This window comes from Dreissena polymorpha, chromosome 8 (assembly GCF_020536995.1).
Source record: "Dreissena polymorpha isolate Duluth1 chromosome 8, UMN_Dpol_1.0, whole genome shotgun sequence".
NCBI lineage: Eukaryota > Metazoa > Mollusca > Bivalvia > Myida > Dreissenidae > Dreissena > Dreissena polymorpha.
This window is the reverse complement of record NC_068362.1, coordinates 61,483,184-61,504,270: the sequence shown is the minus strand read 5'-3', so window position 1 is coordinate 61,504,270 and position 21,087 is coordinate 61,483,184. Positions and strand designations below refer to the sequence as shown.

General features: G+C 37.3%; 1 protein-coding gene across 1 annotated transcript in view; it reads left to right on the top strand.

Annotated features, from left to right (window-relative positions):
• The window catches only part of LOC127840574 (uncharacterized), a 107,286-nt gene that overhangs the window by 39,577 nt on the left and 46,622 nt on the right, over positions 1-21,087 (top strand). Inside the window, exons 19-29 of the mRNA XM_052368983.1 lie at positions 1,047-1,232; positions 2,757-2,785; positions 3,732-3,887; positions 4,308-4,410; positions 6,239-6,292; positions 16,110-16,202; positions 16,252-16,417; positions 17,396-17,498; positions 18,158-18,245; positions 18,928-19,790; positions 20,242-20,911. Coding sequence (XP_052224943.1) covers positions 1,047-1,232; positions 2,757-2,785; positions 3,732-3,887; positions 4,308-4,410; positions 6,239-6,292; positions 16,110-16,202; positions 16,252-16,417; positions 17,396-17,498; positions 18,158-18,245; positions 18,928-19,790; positions 20,242-20,911 — 2,511 coding nt within the window. The remainder of the gene's footprint in view (positions 1-1,046; positions 1,233-2,756; positions 2,786-3,731; positions 3,888-4,307; positions 4,411-6,238; positions 6,293-16,109; positions 16,203-16,251; positions 16,418-17,395; positions 17,499-18,157; positions 18,246-18,927; positions 19,791-20,241; positions 20,912-21,087) is intronic.

The following is a 21,087-nucleotide window of genomic DNA, read 5'->3' as shown; positions in this document are numbered from 1 at the left end:
ATATGTGCCCAAACTGTAAAGATGTGTTGCGCAATTTATGTTGTAATGGATGTAGATATTAACAACTCTTTGAATGTTTTATTGAATATGAATTTTGCAAATTCATTTTATTAAAGCGAGATTATATGATTTTGTCAAATATTTATGAATTTATATCAAATTAGTAAAAAACATATTATATATATATTTCAATATAAATTAAAATAAAAGTTAAGAAGAACATGCGTTGAAAAATGCGAAATAAGCGTGATATTTAATTCTGAAATCGAAAATTCTGTTCAGTCAAATTTGCCAGCATGTATATCATGTATGTACGAGGTGAATCTTAATTTAGTTTAACAGTTCATTTTAAATTCCTACAACGATATATATTCATACGACACACGAACACTAACTCTGATCCTTATAAAAAGACGAATGCTTGGGTTATTGTAGGAAAATATGTACAAATATCTTCGTCACAATTTGCTATGGGCGCTTATTTGTCGTTGCTGCATTTTATGAAATTCGTCTTCAATGTATGATTTTTCTTGCCTATTTTGTGTTATTGTAACATATTTTATCAATATATTACAATTTAACACATATAAAAAATAGTATAATCTCGCTTTAATCTTCCCTAAAAACTGACAAATATTTTGTTGTAGCACATTAAAAAACATGACATATTAATATGATTACGCAAATATGTACAGTAACAAAATGTTCATTCAATAGGTTTAATATGTATTTAATAGCATATCTTACTTGATCTTATTGCTTCATTAAAAGAAAACTATTTATATAAAATGTATTTTATTTCATTGCAGATTCAGTTTTATTTTACGTTTAATTCAGTTTGAGGTAGCCATGGTGAAATTGATATCCACCCAGCAACTGGGGGTCACAGGTTCTATCCTCACTGTTCTTTAGATCTCCCCCAAAGACACCAAGTACTGGTTCTAGGCTCAGGAAACAGACTCAACAGCATTTCAAATAAGTAGTTGGTACTTCAAATGCGATTGAGCTACAATATATAGGTTTAAACTAAACTTATTTCACTTCAGATCCTTTTCCATTACAATGTGTTCTACCTGTGGACATCACCCACAACTCTGTCAGATTACCCGTGTATAAAATCAACGTGACCGTGACCTTAAACCTTACCAAGGACGCATACAGTAATGGATGCAAGAGTTACTACAACAGAACTATTACAGAGGACATTTTGGGAGCAGTGAAGAATTCTTTAGGTGACTACATTTAATCCTTTAAGAAACTTGTGTGCAAAATTTCTTGTAATGCTCATGGAATGCCTATTAAAAGGGGAGGGGGGCTTGTTTCAGGTGTCTGCATTTAAGTATTTTGAAAGAGGGTTAAACAATGCTTTAAGTGGATATATTGAATTGGATTTGAAAATTAGGACCAATGTCTTAAGCTTCTTGATAAATAGCTTTTATTGTGGGGTCAACTTAATTGAGGCATTTGTTTCTAAGAAAATTGAAATTGAATACAGCAATGTTTTAGGTGACTACATTGAAATACATGGAAGGTGGCTTGAAGAATATTTAAGGCAAATGCTTTTCAATATATTGAATGTGGGCTAAACAATCACAGGAGGAATATGTTGAATTACTTCAATAATTATGTGGATCAATTTTAAATGCATGTTATACTTTCTGTGAGCATGGGATGGGGCCAACCCATTTTGTGCCACTTATAATGGGGCAAAACCTTTTTGTGTTACTTAATATATGGCTAGTGGGCTATAAAAATTGTTTGTTGATTAAATTTACTTGATTAGACAATGCAATGATCAATTTTACATGTAATAAATAAATTGAACTAAAGATGTGCAAACTTAAAAATGATAATGACTAATATTTAAAAGAAGGGAAGAAGAGAATTGTACGAAATGTAGGTTTTTTTTCCCTTGATTCGTGAACATGTCCATTATTTGAAATGGTGAAGAATTCATAGTTAATTCCCAAAATTGTAGAAATAATGTATCATTTAAAATATAACTTAATGTTAGAATCTAATAATAACAAGTCCTGTTCAAGTATTTAACTACATTTAACATACAAACAATTGACAACTTGTGGTTTGCTGTGGCATAGTGGATATGATATCTGCCTATTGACTGTGAGATCATGGGTTCGATCCCAAGCGTGGGAGTGTTCTTAAGATCTCCCATAGACATCAAGTACTGGTTCTCGTCCCAGGAAACAGACTCTAGAGCCTTTCAAATATGTAGCAGTACTTTCATTTCAATAGAGCTTAAATAAATGATTTTTGGCTAAACTTGACAACTGTTATTTAATTGCTCAGGCAATCCTAAAGCCATTAATGAAATTAGATAATTATTCATTTTTTAACCATTATCCTATTTGTAAATTAAGGTTTGCAAATTGGGAAAAGAAAGAATACTTTTGGGCTTTTTAGGACTGTGCCAACAAAGCCGGCATAAAACATGAATAATTATGACAGAATGCATTTAACCCTTTCAGTGCGGGAACCGAATTTTGAAGGCCTTTGCAAACAGTTTGGATCCAGATGAGACGCCACAGAACGTGGCGTCTCATCAGGATCCAAACTGTTTGCTATTCTGATAGTATTCTTTGAAAAAAATCCAAGAAAATGCTAATTTTAGAAATTCAGCAGACGACATTTTAGCAGAAGACAAATTTCCCAACTTGCAAAGGGTTAATGCTTCATGCTGTAGGCCCTGTTTTTCACAGAGCTAGGCTGATATTTTTAAAACTGTGTTTTTGCAGATGAAATCACAGCAGCTGGTAGAGTTGAGGTTTGTGCAGTCGTGGATACCAGAATTGTTGTACAAATATGGAGTGTATCAAACGCCACATATGGGGTATGTTAATATGATAAAAGCAGGTGTATCTTTAATTATTTCTTATCTGAGTTCGGTAACATCATCAAGGTTGTAAGTTATATGCTTAATTAGTGGATTGGAACCAAGATTAACCTTTTAAAAAGATATACATGTATGGCGTTAATGTTAATTTGTGTTGGTTAAAGATAATCAATTATATTTATGAGATCAAAGTTGATATTTTTGTATCTGCCCACTTCTTAGCTGCATCACACGCACTTCAAGTACGGGTTTGTTTCATCAGCTGTAGTGATCGATGTATATTCCACATTATTATATACTTTGTACAATGGATCGATTGATAAAACACAAAAATACTGTGTGAAAATGAAATAAAAACATAAAGGGTAACCGCCTAAACATGAGTAATACATAAATATTCCAAATATTCATATGCCAGTACTTCAAACAGACCTGTTTATTAAGTGGTATTCTATACAAAGCCCTTTGACTTGATGTTTTATGTTTATTGTGAATCATGACTATCATGCTTAATATATTGGTCACATTAATTGAATTACTTTTATTAAATAAATCAAAATAGTATTGTTTGTGCTTTTGTTTAAATCTCTTTGAGAATCCATTTTTTGTTGCTGCCATATGTGCATGATAATTATTGCATAAGTTGAATATCTTTTTTTGTGATATGTCTTGTCTTAAGAAAATTCATGTTTCTCCAAAGTAAATCTGAAAGCTTGGAAATAAAGATTTTCAGAGAGGCTGACCACACACTTTCATTGATTCTGTTTGAGATATTTATCTTAAGATATAAACTAACGAAAATGGAGAGCCCGTATATGTTACAAGACTTTTCATTGGACATTTAATCATTATTTCAGAAAATTCTTTCCATTTTCAGGTATCTGTCAAAGTGACAATAGTTCTTGAAGAAAACAATTCCCTTAAAACAACAGCCATCATACCAGAGTGTGTCAACAGAGTTTATGAAGCAATAAGAAGTGCTAAGTTGTCTTCCTTTGTCCCATTTGATGATAAGGATACAAAATGTCCTACGGTGAGTTATGACATCCGACAGTGGCATTATCTTTGTCAACTTTGTTTGTTAAGGATATTAATTACACAATGCACTCACCTAAGTGTAAAATCATTTATTCATTGTTATATTTTAGGATAATGCTCATTCAAGCTATACTCTTCATCTATATTGTATCTTAAAATTTACTGTGCATAATTATTATTAGTGGGCCATTTGTTTTCATTGATTTTGAAGGTATACCGAACCTCAAGTGTAACACAAACGATCTGTTAATAACCAAGGCAAATTCATCTCATTAAAAAAACAAAAAAAACACAAATGTGCCTGTCCATAAAAAAATCATTTAAAAAACACATAAACTTCCATGATAAAAAATATAAATGATTTTACAGTATGTGCACTTCCCTCTGTGTATACGGTTCTTACCCTATGCTGCAGTTACAAGCAGATGAGTATATGAGACAGACCTGGCCTCCTGAGAAGTTCTGCAGATCTGGGAACCTAGACAATGAAAGACACTTGTGTGTAAGGTTGACAAAAGGTATGTGATTACCTGCTACATGTGTGTAAGGCTAACACAAGTTATGAGATCACCTGCCACATGTATGTAAGGCAGCCACAAGGTATGAGATAACCTCCCACATGTGTGTAAGGCTGACTCAAGGTTTTTGATTACCTCCCACATGTGTGTGTAAGGCTGACATAAGGTATGTGATTACCTCCCGCATGTGTGTGTAAGGCTGACACAAGGTATGTTATTACCTCCCATATGTGTGTGTAAGGCTGACACAAGTATGTGATAACCTTCTACATCTGTGTGTAAGGCTGACAAAAGGTATGTAATAACCTATCACATGTGTGCAAGGCTGGCACAAGGTATATGATTACCACCTACATCTGTGTGTAAGGCTGACACAAGGTATGTGATTACCCCCGTAGACTTGTGTGTAAGGCTTACACAACGTATGTGATAACCTCCCACATGTGTGTGCAAGGCTGACACAAGGTATGTTATTACCTCCCATATGTGTGTGTAAGGCTGACATAAGGTATGTGATTACCTCCCGCATGTGTGTGTAAGGCTGACACAAGGTATGTTATTACCTCCCATATGTGTGTGTAAGGCTGACACAAGTATGTGATAACCTTCTACATCTGTGTGTAAGGCTGACAAAAGGTATGTAATAACCTATCACATGTGTGCAAGGCTGGCACAAGGTATGTGATTACCTCCTACATCTGTGTGTAAGGCTGACACAAGGTATGTGATTACCCCCCCAGACTTGTGTGTAAGGCTTACACAACGTATGTGATAACCTCCCACATGTATGTGTATGGCTGACACAAGGTATGCAGGGGTTTTTTTTAGAAAAAGGGGAAGACGCTGGACGCTGGGTAAAAGGGGAAAATCGAGCGCGAATGAGACATATTTGGGGAAAAAATAAAAACTGTTCATTTCAATGTCTATAACTCACCTACAGACTTCAGGGTTTTTAAAAAAAAAGAGGCATGTCTCTGACCTTTTTGTTCTTAAACACATGAACAAGTAGGATATTAAAGTCAAAGTCCTAAATAAAGTTGCAGGAGTAGATCTTATAATGGGAAATGTTTTCAACTGGAGCCGGGAAACGATGTCAATATTGTGATTTCCATTTCATGATGAATGGGTTGACGATCCATATCTGCTACAGTATTGGAAGGGAAAGGTGCGGCAGCTGCCGATTGTCTACTTTCACTTTCACAATAATCCGACAGTATTAATCGATGTTGATTACATGTACCTCCGAATCCTGCTGGGTTTCAACGGTTTTTGATGATTCATTCTTAAAAAATGCGTCAACGCAATTAATACTTTCCGAGTCCGAACATTTTATTTTGTTTGTGTATGAACGCCAATTGTGAGATTTTTTTCTGTTTTAACGTTTATATCTTGGCTTTCACATAACCCGGATGAAAATTCGACTGGTTTCCGGTAATTAATTGACGAAACACCCTTCTTGCGTAAGACCGGAATCCAGTAAAATAGGCACATGATTAATACGATTAGTTGCCCGGTTTCCATGACGTAATTTAAGAGCTATATATAGAATAACTGGGATTCCCAGATTTGAGTGTTCGTCGGGAGAGAGAGAGAGAGAGCGAGATCGTTGTACATGGTACAAATTGGATAAGTGTCGACTTCCCAAAAGAAAAAAAACAACATTTCTTTGAGGGTAAAATATTATATTTTGGTGAAAAATTATATTTTTGGAGGGGAAATGGTATTTTTAGGGGAAAAATTCTGGTAGGGGAAGACGCCGAATATCGGCGTCACTTTCTTAGTAAAAAAAACCACTGGTATGTGATTACCTCCCTCATGTGTGTTTAAGGCTTACACAGGGTATGTGATTACCTCCAAGGCTTGTGTATAGGGCTGACACAAGGTATGTGATTACCTCCCTCATGTGTGTGTAAGGTTGACACAGGGTATGTGATTACATTTCAGACTTGTGTGTAAGGCTGACACAAGGTATTTGAATACCTCCCACATGTGTGTGTATGGCTGAAACAAGGTATGTGATTACCTCTCTCATGTGTATTTAAGGCTGACACAAGGTATGTGATTACATCCCTCATGTGTATTTAAGGCTGACACAAGGTATGTGATTACCTCTCTCATATGTATTTAAGGCTGACACAAGGTATGTGATTACATCCCTCATGTGTATTTAAGGCTGACACAACGAATGTGATTACCTCCCACATGTGTGTAAGGCTGACACAAGGTATGTGATTACCTCCCAGACTTGTGTGTAAGGCTTACACAAGGTATGTGATAACCTCCCACATGTGTGTAAGGCTGACACAAGGTATTTGAATACCTCCCACATGTGTGTGTATGGCTGAAACAAGGTATGTGATTACCTCCCTCATGTGTATTTAAGGCTGACACAAGGTATGTGATTACATCCCTCATGTGTATTTAAGGCTGACACAAGGTATGTGATTACCTTCCACATGTGTGTAAGGCTGACACAACGTATGTGATTACCTCCGTCATGTGTGTTTAAGGCTGACACAGGGTATGATATTACCTCCAAGGCTTGTGTATAGGGCTGACACAAGGTATGTGATTACCTCCAAGGCTTGTGTATAGGGCTGACACAAGGTATGCGATTACCTCCCTCATGTGTGTATAAGGCTGACACAGGGTATGTGATTACCTTTCAGACTTGTGTGTAAGGCTGACACAAGGTATTTGATTACCTCCCATATGTGTGTGTATGGCTGAAACAAGGTATGTGATTACCTCTCTCATATGTATTTAAGGCTGACACAAGGTATGTGATTACATCCCTCATGTGTATTTAAGGCTGACACAACATATGTGATTACATCCCTCATGTGTGTAAGGCTGACACAAGGTATGTGATTACCTCCCAGACTTGTGTGTAAGGCTAACACAAGGTATGTGATTACATCCCTCATGTGTATTTAAGGCTGACACAAGGTATGTGATTACATCCCTCATGTGTATTTAAGGCTTACACAAGGTATGTGATTACCTCCATCATGTGTGTTTAAGGCTGACACAAGGTATGTGATTACCTCCAAGGCTTGTGTATAGGGCTGACACAAGGTATGTGATTACCTCCCTCATGTGTGTGTAAGGCTGACACAGGGTATGTGATTACCTTTCAGACTTGTGTGTAAGGCTGACACAAGGTATTTGAATACCTCCCTCATGTGTGTGTATGGCTGAAACAAGGTATGTGATTACCTCTCTCATGTGTATTTAGGCTGACACAAGGTATGTGATTACATCCCTCATGTGTATTTAAGGCTGACACAACGTATGTGATTACCTCCCACATGTGTGTAAGGCTGACACAATGTGCCCAACATATATGGACTTTTTTGCTGTTTCAGTATGCTATACATATTGATTTAATTATTGAGGCAATCGAAATGAAATAAACATCCTGGATATAACAAGGATTTTCAAAGTTATGGTGATTTATATAAAAATAATATCAACAGTTCTTATTCATGTTGCTTCCTGTGACACAACTTGTTTACATCTGCTGTTCTTATTTTTTTCACTGTAATACATTCCTGTAATTCAAGTTAATTGAATTTTGTAAGACCAATAAATAGCCATGTGAATCTATGTTATGCTGTTGTGGAATGCCGGACAAAACCCCTCCCGGATAAAAACCCTCCCGTCAGTTTTATAGGGGCCGGACGAAAACCCTCCCATGAATAAACGGGTACGGACAAAAACCCTCCCATGGAAAAAACGGGGGAGGACAAAAACCCTCCCATGAAAAAACGGGACCGGACAAAAACCCTCCCGTGATCTGAGCCACGAATACACTATCAACAATTGTGCGCCGGCCAGTGCATTAAGAACATCAAAGTCGTGTTTCTTTTTTAGTCATCATCGCAAAAATCACAGAGGCGGACACAGGCTTCCCAAGACGTTCTTTATTTCGTTTTATAACAAGTATTATGAAGTCTAGACAGTATAATGTTACATACATTGACAAATAAGCATAATCAATTGATAAACAAAAACCAACATTGTAGACACTTGTGTGCCTTTACACAAACAAATTGCTTTTTATATTTGCAGATTCACAGTATGATATTTTGAACAAATGTTGTCAGCATTGAGTGATTTTTTCGGGTTAATGAATGCAACAATGTGTGAAGCAAATACATTTGTCGGCGTTTAATTGCTTTTAATTAATTCTGTGATTAAACTACTTAAAAACTAAAAGTAGTTGCGGAATCACAGTTTGCTATTTTTAGTAAATTTTGCGGATTAATGAATGCCACAATGTGTGAAGCAATTACATTTGTCGGTGTTTAATTGCTTTCACTGGAGGATTTTTGTCCGCAGTTGCAGATTCACAGTTTGCTATTTTGATACATATTATTGATGCCATTAACTAGTTAATTGTTATGATTAGCTGATTAGTGGGCCTCAATAACCGAATCATTGACATATTTGACAATACAGTATGCTTTATATATTGTCTGCAAAAATGTAATTGAAAACGTTACAGTCAAAGCTAAATTAAATAAGTAATTGAGACAAATTAGTTACATGCTAACGAATTGTTAGTTGTTAACATAATTTTACTTTCATTTTCGCAAAGTTTTCAGAAACTTCCCGGAAAGCACTTTTTTGCATGAATGAGAGTATGACGCGATTAAACGTTGCACTGTATCGTATTGCATTCAATTTAAATTAAAATTCAGTCGTCTATAAATGGCCTCATTTTATGTTTTAATTGATGTTGTTATTATATTGGATTATCGGATATATATGCAAATTAGAAAGCGGTATGTTTACAGTTAATGGATACACATTTTCTTTCAATTTCACACCCCTGAAAACACAATACACACGATGGGTAATTTTACCGGATTAATGAATGCAACACTAAGTGTTTCTTTTACGGGAGGGTTTTTGTCCGGTCCCGTTTTTTCATGGGAGGGTTTTTGTCCTCCCCCGTTTTTTTCATGGGAGGGTTTTTGTCCGCCCATGTTTATTCACGGGAGGGTTTTCGTCCGCCCCCTATGAAAATGACGGGAGGGTTTTTATCCGGGAGGGGTTTTGTCCGTATTCCGCTGTTGTGATCTTGTATTTTAACTTTTTGGAATATACCTATGTTAGATATTTTACAACATGCAAATATTCTAGACTGTTCAATATGTTCTAAAAATAGTTTGCTGAAAAATTCTTTTAGTTATCTGAAATGCATATTTCTTAAGACAAAAACAACTGGATAGAGTGTGTCTTAACTGGTTATAGAACAGAAACAGAAATGTTATTATGGCTTGTTACTGTATATAGTACATCGTCTGTCTAAACCATGAAATAATAAAAAATTCAAAAGGTCATTTAAAAAGAATGTAATTATACAGTAATAAGAAGTGTACATACTATCTAACATAATACATGACAGTGGTGGATAAACACAAGAAAATGAAGAAAGGAAAAAAGTGTTTATGTAACAGAGTTGCGGTCAGTTATTAAGCTGTTAACTTTTATTGATAATAAACTTACCCCCAATTTTTTTTTATCCTAAGTGTGTCGTGCTTATAGTACAATGAAGAAATTGCAGGAAACACTGTGAGCCTCGCTCTGGGAAAACAGTCCGCACATGCTAATCATGAGGGTCAACGTTAACTGGGAAAACAGTCCTCACAGGCTAATCATGAGGGTTAACGTTAACTGGGAAAACAGTCCTCACAGGCTAATCATGAGGGTCAATATTTCTGGGAAAACAGTCCTCACAGGCTAATCATGAGGGTCAACGTTAACTGGGAAAACAGTCCTCACAGGCTAATCATGAGGGTCAACGTTTTCTGGGAAAACAGTCCACACAGGCTAATCATGAGGGTCAACGTTTTCTGGGAAAACAGTCCGCACAGGCTAATCATGAGGGTCAACATTTTCTGGGAAAACAGTCCACACAGGCTAATCATGAGGGTCAATATTTCTGGGAAAACAGTCCTCACAGGCTAATCATGAGGGTCAACGTTAACTGGGAAAACAGTCCTCACAGGCTAATCATGAGGGTCAACGTTTTCTGGGAAAACAGTCCACACAGGCTAATCATGAGGGTCAACGTTTTCTGGGAAAACAGTCCGCACAGGCTAATCATGAGGGTCAACATTTTCTGGGAAAACAGTCCACACAGGCTAATCATGAGGGTCAATATTTCTGGGAAAACAGTCCTCACAGGCTAATCATGAGGGTCAACGTTAACTGGGAAAACAGTCCTCACAGGCTAATCATGAGGGTCAACGTTAACTGGGAAAACAGTCCTCACAGGCTAATCATGAGGGTCAACGTTTTCTGGGAAAACAGTCCACACAGGCTAATCATGAGGGTCAACGTTTTCTGGGAAAACAGTCCGCACAGGCTAATCATGAGGGTCAACATTTTCTGGGAAAACAGTCCACACAGGCTAATCATGAGGGTCAACATTTTCTGGGAAAACAGTCCGCACAGGCTAATCATGAGGGTCAACATTTTCTGGGAAAACAGTCCGCACAGGCTAATCATGAGGGTCAACATTTTCTGGGAAAACAGTCCGCACAGGCTAATCATGAGGGTCAACATTTTCTGCTTTAATGGAATTTTTTGTTTGAAAGGGTGTCTTCTTAGCAAAAATCCAGCCTGGGCGGGAAGTGGCATCCATGATAAGCCTGTGTAGACAGCACAGGCTAATATGGTATGACACTCGTATTAAGCCGCATTTTTCCAGAGCCAGGCTCATTACTTACGCCATGCACAACTGGCTAGAGTGTGGCTTGCAGTCAGAACATTAAAGAAAGGACTCGAAAAACTGAAGCTTGACTAACATGTAAATGTGTTTTTCCTTCACATAAGATCCAGCCGCCTTGCTCATGGTTGACCTTGACCTAGTTACCAACTCGACAGCAGCGACCTCCAGTTGCTTTGGAAACATTAGTTTGTTGCTGCAGAGCAGTGTCAGGTCTGTGGTAAATAGATGGCAGAGTGGAACTCACTGTGTAGAGAACTACATCTTCAGTTTGGATCACGTCACTGGATCTATCAGCGTAACAGATTTTGGGGTGAGTCGAACAGTTCTAGAAACATAAATAAAAAATAAAGCAATAAACTATTATTAATTATTGCACTTGATTGTGTTTTGGGCATTCTTTAATCCCTTATCAATCGACAATCTAAAATGACACATTACACATATTTATGTAATATTTAATATCATCATGTTTTCTCTGACATTTTGTAGGTAATTATTAATTACGTGAGCCTTTCTCTGGGAAAACAGGGCTTTTTGTGCGTAAAGTGTCGTCTCTTTTTAGCCTGTAGAGTCTGCACAGGCTGAACAGGGAATACACGTTTGGCCGACAAGATTATTGCTAAGAAGAGGACCTCTTTTTAACAAAAAATACAGTGAAAGCAGAAAGTTTTGTCCCTGATAAGCCTGTGCAGTCTGCACAGGTTAATCTGGGGCTTAACTTAAAGTACATGCAGCATTAAGCCCAGTTTTCCGAGGGCAATACTTATACATTTCATAATTCAATCTACAGTTTTTCCTTACAATAACATCAGCCCTCTGATTTGATGTACATGTCACTTATTTTATGAACTTTTTTTAAATTAAAAGACATATGAGACATGTTCTAGGAAAATGGGGCTTAATGTATTTTCTTAAAGCGTTGTCCCAGATTTGCCTGTGAAGTCTTCACAGGCTTATCAGGTACACTATTTTCCCATTTATGATTATTTTTTTTTAAAAGGAAGCCTCTTTTTAATGAAAATCCAATAGATGCGGAAAGCATGGCTAATCTTGGACGATACTTTACGCTCGTGTATTGAGCACAGTTTTCCCAAGACTTCGCTCATATATTTATTTAATATTACCAATAGTAATACAATTACTTTTATATTTTACTTTCTTTCAGATCACTTTGCACATGCCAGTTTTCCTGAAGAATGCTGACTCCTCTTATAGGATGTCACAGAATTGTGTCCAAAACATCACTAAAAAATTCAAGCAAGAAATGGTAAAGACCATCGAAGATGCCTTGGAATCCATAACGAAACTATGTCCAAACTTTACAGCTAACTATAGCAAACTAGATGCCTTGACCCCTCTGATAATGTGTCGGCAGGGATTTCAATTTCATGAGAACTCGGGTCAGTGTATGTATTGTCATGATTGTGATACAGGAATAGCAACATCACTAATTACTACGCTATCTACAACTACCCCTGGGTTAACAACAACTACTGCTGCTTTAACTACAACAACCTTTGGTTTGACAACAACTTCACTTGGGTTTACAACAACTACCCATGGGTTAACTACCACTGAGTTGAAAACAACTGTTACTGTACCTTCCACTACAACTCCAATTGTGCCAACCACTTCCATGGAACCTACAACTACTACTGATGCAGGTGAATAAGTATTTGTAAATTTTAATTCAATTTCTTCGGGCAACTTGTACATATTACTAACAAATTGAAATAAAGTTATTTGTCATTGGAAATGCCTTATGGTATGATAATTTTTTATGCTATTGGCAAAGGGTAATCTTTAAATCTTAGATTTTTATTAAATTATTTTAGTTTGCTTAGTGCAAATATTTATGTAATATGAAATGGAATTGGTAGATTTAATCCGAATAATTTATTGTAATAGAAAGGTAATATTTTCCATTTTCCAAAAACTTTATTTTTTGCCAAATACTTTCTTGCATACAAAAATTCATTAACATACATTCATTAACGACACTTTACGCACACGCGTTTAACACCTTTTTTCACAGAGCACGGCCCATATTATTATTTTACTTTCAGGTACCTGTGGAAAAGGCTATGGTTTGAGTACAAGTTTGAATGTGACTTGTTCGCCGTGTCAAGCTGGAAGGTACAATAATGGCAGCGGTAATAACCCCAATATCTGTAAGATATGTCCAGAGCCCTGGACTAACAATGCCATTGGCTCCACTGATTGCCCAATTAAAGGTATGTACACTTGTTGGGACATAGAGACATATGAGCATCATTATGTGAAAACTTGCTTAATGCATGTGCATAAAGTGTCGTCCCAGAATATCCTCAGCAGTCAGCACAGGCTAATCAGAGATTAAACTTGCGGCTTTTATAGTATTTTTTGTTTAAAGGATGCCTCTTCTAAACAAAACTCCAGTTTAGACGGAAAGTGCACAGGCTAATATGAGACATCACTTTACACAAATGCATTTAGCACAGATTTCCCTGAAAGAGGCTCACATGAGCATGTCTGGTAGGTATGCTTCTATGAAATTGGTCGCAGTATTTATTTATTATACCCCCAAAAACGAAGTTAAGGGGGGTATATAGGAGTGAACTTGTCTGTCGGTCGGTTGGTCTGTCGGTCTGTCTATTGGTCCGTTTTATGTGTCCGCTCTCTAATTCAAGTAGTTTTCATCCGATCTTTACCAAACTTTGTCAGAATTTGTATCTACATGATGTCTAGGCCAAGTTCGAACATGGGCCTTGTCGGGTCAAAAACTAGGTCACGGGGTCACTTAGTGCGTTTTAAACATTCAGCATGTTGTCCGCGCTCTAATTCAAGTAGTTTTCATCCGATCTTCACCAAACTTGGTCAGAAGTTGTATGTAGATGATCTTAAGGCCAAGTTCGAACATAGGCCTTTCTGGGTAAAAAACTAGGTCACGGGGTCACTTAGTGCGTTTTTTAACATTCAGCATGGTGTCCTCTCTCTTATTCAAGTAGTTTTCATCCGATCTTCACCAAACTTGGTCAGAAGTTTTATCTAGATGATCTGAAGGCCATGTTCGGACATGGGCCATGCCATATCAAAAACTAGGTCACAGGGTCACTTAGTACGTTTTACACATTGAGCATGGTGTCCGCTCTCTATTTAAAGTAGTTTAAATCCGATCTTCACCACACTTGGTAAGAAGTTGTAACTAGATGATGTGTAGGTCAAGTTCGAACATGGGCCATGCCGGGTCAAAAACTAGGTCACAGGGTCACTTAGTGTGTTTTAAACCTCACCATGCTGTCCGCTCTCTAATTCAAGTAGTTTTTATCCAATCTTCACCAAAATTGGTCAGAAGTTGTATCTTGATAATGTCTAAGGGCAAGTTTGAATATGGGTCATGTCGGGTCAAAAACAAGGTCACGGGGTCACTTAGTGCGTTTTAAACATCACAATGTTTTCCGCTCTCTAATTCAAGTAGTTTTCATTCAATCTTCACCAAACTTGGTCAGAAGTTGTATCTAGATGATGTCTAGGTCAACTTTGAATATGGGCCATGCCGGGTCAAAAACTAGGTCACAGGGTATCTTAGTGCGTTTTAAACATTCAGCATGTTGTCCGCGCTCTAATTCAAGTAGTTTTCATCCGATCTTCACCAAACTTGGTCAGAAGTTGTATGTAGATGATCTTAAGGCCAAGTTCGAACATAGGCCTTTCCGGGTCAAAAACTAGGTCACGGGGTCACTTAGTGCGTTTTTTAACATTCAGCATGGTGTCCTCTCTCTTATTCAAGTAGTTTTCATCCGATCTTCACCAAACTTGGTCAGAAGTTTTATCTAGATGATCTGAAGGCCATGTTCGGACATGGGCCATGCCATATTAAAAACTAGGTCACAGGGTCACTTAGTACGTTTTACACATTGAGCATGGTGTCCGCTCTCTATTTAAAGTAGTTTAAATCCGATCTTCACCAGACTTGGTCAGAAGTTGTAACTAGATGATGTGTAGGTCAAGTTCGAACATGGGCCATGCCGGGTCAAAAACTAGGTCACAGGGTCACTTGGTGTGTTTTAAACCTCACCATGTTGTCCGCTCTCTAATTCAAGTAGTTTTTATCCAATCTTCACCAAAATTGGTCAGAAGTTGTATCTTGATAATGTCTAGGGCAAGTTTGAATATGGGTCATGTCGGGTCAAAAACAAGGTCACGGGGTCACTTAGTGCGTTTTAAGCATCACAATGTTGTCCGCTCTCTAATTCAAGTAGTTTTCATTCAATCTTCACCAAACTTGGTCAGAAGTTGTATCTAGATGATGTCTAGGTCAACTTTGAATATGGGCCATGCCGGGTCAAAAACTAGGTCACGGGGTATCATAGTGCATTTTAAACCTCACCATGCAGTCCGCTCTCTAATTCAAGTAGTTTTCATCCAATCCTCACCAAACTAGGTCACAAGTTTTATCTGAATGATCTCTAGGACAAGTTTGAACATGGGCGATTCCGGGCCTATAACTAGGTCACGGGGTCACTTAGTGCGTTTTTTGACATTCAGCATGGTGTCCGCTCTCTAATTCAAGTAGTTTACATCCGATCGTCACCAAACTTGGTCAGAAGTTTTATGGAGATGATCTTAAGGCCAAGTTAGAACATGGGTCTTTCTGGGTCAAAAACTAGGTCAAGGGGTCACTTAGTGCGTTTTAAAAATTGAGCATGGTGTCTGCTGTTTTTTGTGAAGACGACATGCAAAATATTATGTGTCAATGCGGCATGTGGGGGTATTCGTCATGTCTGTGACAGAGCTCTAGTTATCTTTGCTTAAGGAGTGAACGCCCTTGACTTTGGTTAGGTGGACTAATAATATGAAATAATTATTGTGTGATGAGAAATGCTAATTCTTTGTATGGACCGTTCCAAAGACCACATACTATGTAATAAGATTTCTCCCCTGCGGGTGTGACTCCTTTGCTTGTATTTCTCAGCATCTGATAGCGCAGTGTCAGAGAGCAGGTTCTACACCATTGTGGCCCAGTTAGACTATGAGGCGACAGTTGCAGAGTGCAACAACAGCATCAGTGAGGTGTACAAGGCCGTGAATGTTTCTGTTCATAAACTGTTCATCAGCAGACGTGATGAGAAATACAATGGAACAGTTGTCCTTCTGCAAACCAGGCTGTGAAAATCTAGTCGTTACCCCGTCATATTGCCGTATGCTGGGCGCTAGTGCAAGAGAGAGGCGCGAGGATGTTGCCTTCATCATCGGTTTCAACATCACATTCTACAATGTCAGGTTTGTCAGGTTTTATTTGGCAATTAACTCTTCTTTAATAAAATGAGCCTTGATTTTGGAAGACTGGGAGTGTGCACAGGCTTATCAGGGACAACACTTTCCGCTTTGATGGAATTTTTCGTTTTAACAAAGTCTCCAGTCTAGGTGAAAAGTATTGTCCCTGATTAGCCTGTGCAAATTGCTCAGGCTATAAAGCTGGGAAACACTTTTCATGCATGTCTTAAGCCGTGTTTTCCCGGAGTGCGCCACACAAAGTAAGAATGGTTATATAAACATACATCTTTGATTTATTTAATTTAATTGCAAACAGAGTAATATAAATGTGGAATAATATTCAACAATTATTTACACAAATTTGTATGAATGTGTTAGAGATTATTGTCAAAGTTTTATTTGCTCAAATTCTGGTCAATGTAATACCTTTGTTAAAACTCTCCATGAATTATATCTTGATATACAAAACAAGGGTGTTTGAAATAACTATCTGCGGTTACCTTATATTTTGCATCAGATTATGTTTTTCTCACCTGAGCAGGACATGTTTATGATGAGCTTTTGTAAATGCCTTTTGTTCCTCGTTTGTCACACTTTGTTCACTGTGCGTTGCCCATCTTCAACATTTACCTTGTGGACACTTCAGAGGCCTTTTTTTGGTCAAAACATGTGTCAATGATTTTTCAGGCCATTTCATAACTTTGTCATGTGGGTTGAAAAACTAGGTCACTGGGTCAAATTAAACTAAATACTTCTTAATACTCTGGAAGTCACGTTTCTGCCCAATCATTATTAAGCTTTTCTTATGATATCTCAACCAACAGTGCGGATGTTTATGGTCCGTCAAAAAACTGGGAAATAGAAGGGGAGTCAGTTTTTTGCCTTAGTGATTTGTTAAATCCTTGTGTTCTCAGGTGAGCGCCTAAGAGTGTTTGGTATTTTGTTATGAATTATTCAATACTGCTTCCCTGTTGCATGCTTCAGTGGTACAACAAAGGATATCCAGGGAAATGAGGACCTACCTACTGTAGACGTGATAGTACACATCCTTCGCCACAACCAAAAGGATTTAGACGTTTCCAACTCAGTAAATTTTCTTATCTGGTTTACTTCTTTTTTTAATGTTATGGTTTTATTTTTGATTGAACATTTTATTTTTGATTTAGCTTTGTTTAACAATTAACATTGATTTTGAGTTTTCATGTGTTCAACAAAGGACAAACAGGTTTTATTTGCCTTTGTATGAAGACCAGTAAATAGAAAAAAGTTAAAACAAAGTAACAAGGCACGCTTTAAAAGCGTACTTATCTCAGTTAAAAGAAAAGGGAAAAACTGGGCTTAATGCATGTGCGTAAAGTGTTGTCCCAGATTTGCCTGTGCATCATTTTATGCTTATCATTGGCGACACTTTCTGCTTTTGTGTTATAGGCGGAAATTGTTGTCCATGATTAGCCTGTGCGAACATGTACTAAGCCCAGTTTTCTCAGAGCGCGACTGAAACCAGTTAAATTAGTTAACTCTTTCAGTGCTGGAACCGAATTTTAAAGGTCTTTGCAAACAGTTTGGATCCAGATGAGAAGCCACAGAACGTGGCGTCTCATCAGGATCCAAACTGTTTGCTATTCTGATAGTATTCTTTGAAAAAAATCGAAGAAAATGCTAATTTTAGAAATTCAGCAGATGACATTTTAGCAGATGACATATTTCCCAGCATGCAAAGGGTTAACTGTTATATAAATGCTTCAGACATCCGATGTTGCATTCAGTGAATTCCACCTCCCACCTGTGTTGGAAATCTGCAGACTGGGATTTGAGCTGGTGAACTCTGTCTGTGGTAATGTACCAAACATCCTTATTTTATTTAATCTCACAATAAGACATCTTTGCTGAATAATTCCCAATGCAATTAATATTATATATATTATAGTATAATGTTATTATAATTGTCTTATTTCAATTATGTATTGTAAAATTTAAAAGATTGGTCTGAAGTTTTTGGTGTTTTCGAGTTTTCGAGTAAATCTTTCAAGATATCTTTCTATGTCAAGATAGAAACTAAATTAAAACCGAAAAATAAGTGTCACATTGTTTATTGTTCTATTTGCTTTATTTATCAGTTGGTCAACATATTACTATACAAATTGTCTAAGCATTTTAAACATTAATGTAAAGCTTTTTTTCCCATGTTATCCAAGCTTTCTTACGCACAAATGTATTATGCATTTTCATATATTATACCTTTTATAATTATTATAAAATATATCATTATTATAGCTGGAAAAACAGGCTTAATATATGTGTATGTGTGGAGGACTGTGCTGGATGACCATTTGGCCCAGAATTATTTTTATAAGTCTTTCCTTGTTTAAGATAGACTATGTTTCAAGAAAGATTTTTGTTGAAATAAATCCCCATTATGCATATGCATATAGCCTGGTTATCCCATGATATGCCCCCAGTTAGACAATAATACTTTCATATTGTATTATTGCCTGCTTTCCTTGTTATATCTTCAGAGGTATCTTCTTCTTCTTCTTCACCATCCACAATACCCTCTACTGCTTTAGCGTCCACAGCTACCACTGAACCGTCCATAACAACTAGCTCGTCTACCACATTTTCAATGGAAACCACCTCAGTGACAACGCAAGATACCATGGGAACAACAGCTGTAGTCTCTTTTTCTACAGAATCCGAACCAACCTCAACTGCAACTTCTACAGCTTACACAACTTCTGTTGTATTGTCATCTTCTACCACATTGTCAACAACATCTGCTACACCATTAGCAGAAACATCTCCAACTGTTACAACTGCAGGAGTGTTATCTACAACTTCATCGCCATCAAGTATGACAACCTCTGCTACAACATTAGCGGAAACTTTCCCAACTGTTACAACATCAGGAGTTTTATCTACAACTTCATCACCATCAACTTTTACAACTTCTGCTACAACATTAGCAGAAACGTTCACAACTGTTACAACATCTTCATCACCATCAACCATGATAACTTCAGCTCCCTCTGCAATACCATCTGCATCAACAACAACAACAGCTACTTTAACTACTGCAAAACCAACAACAAAGAAACCCTACGACTTTTCATCTTGTGCTATCATTCCTTCTGGCGATGGCATTAAACCAAAACCAGATCTGGATTTTTCAAAGATGCAGCTTCTCTTGAAGCTCAACACCCCCATGTCAACAACAACGGTGGATGATGAATGTTTGGACTACTATACTCAGGCGATGAAAGAGCTCCTATACAAGCGTGAAATGGAAATAAACAGCCACCCATCGTTACTTGTGAGCTGTTACGAAAAAGGACTTTTTGTGCAGCTGATAATTGCTTTGAAATTGCACAGCAAAACAATGGTATGTTCATACATTATAAAACTACAATAAAATTGATTTTTAGATGCACAACTTAGTTACTTACTTACTGGTGCTGCATTTATTTCTTTTTTATAAAGTTCCCATGTAAGGCACTCAATCAAGGAAATACTACAAAATTCATTATTTCTGTCCAAAAAATTCCCAAAAGAAAGGAAAGTTGCATAAATTTTGTTCCAATTGCTTGTTAACAAATAAAATAGGATCTGAAAGTGAACATTTTAGCAAAAAGGCATGTAAGAGATGATTAAGATGGGTTTGTGCAATTAAGTATCAAGCAATTCAATAGACCCATTATTCCTTTTCCCAAGAAATTTTTCAGAATTTCAGGCCTTTTTTTAGCAAAGTGTTTTAAACTGAAGCAGTACCAGCACTTATCCTACTTGGGTAAACAAAATAGATGTTTTGATTTTTGTTCCCTTTGTCATTTCAGGTTAATGTAGACCTTAATATGGGAATAACAATCACAAAGGGTTCGCTGTTGAAAACTTCATCTGCAGCAATGAGTGACTGTGTTGGAGCTGTAATCTTTCACCCGGACATCAAAGCTGCACCGTGTTTGTTTAGAGTGGCAGACATAGCAGCAAGTGGCAGTGAGGCTGGGACATGTGCTGGTTTGGACATGAGAGACAATGTGTTCCAGTCCTATGCCATGTTAACGGCTTGCTCAAATGGATGGGAGGTGTTAGACAAGGATGCATACACTTGCAAACCAACACCAACTACTGCCACTACAACATCTACTGAACCAACACAGTCTACTGCCACCAACACTGCTACTCCAGTTATACCCTCATCAACATTGACGAGTCTGTCAACTGAAACCACTACTGCCACATCTGTTGTCTTCACAACTGTTACAACTTCTACTGAGGCCACAATTACAGCCACAACTTCAATCACTACCCATACAACTGCAACAACCACAGCTCCTTCAAGCAAACCCTTCACTGTTTCTGCAATTCCTGAACTGACAACACCTGTAGAAAAGGCATCCACAGCATTTTCAATTTCTACACCTTCATCTCCAGAAGCCACATTATCTTCTACATTGTCTACAACTGAATCACCAGTTTCCACCACTACAGCTTTCTCTGAATCAGGTTTGTCTTCTGTTGACTTCTCAAGATAATTTTACAGAAACATCTCAAATTACCAAACGATTAAGAAACCTCAATGAAATATAATCTCATTGATCGCCATTTATAATGGGGCGTTAAGGTTATTATAACTGAAGTCATATACCACATAAATAAATTAATTCATTTTAAATAAAATT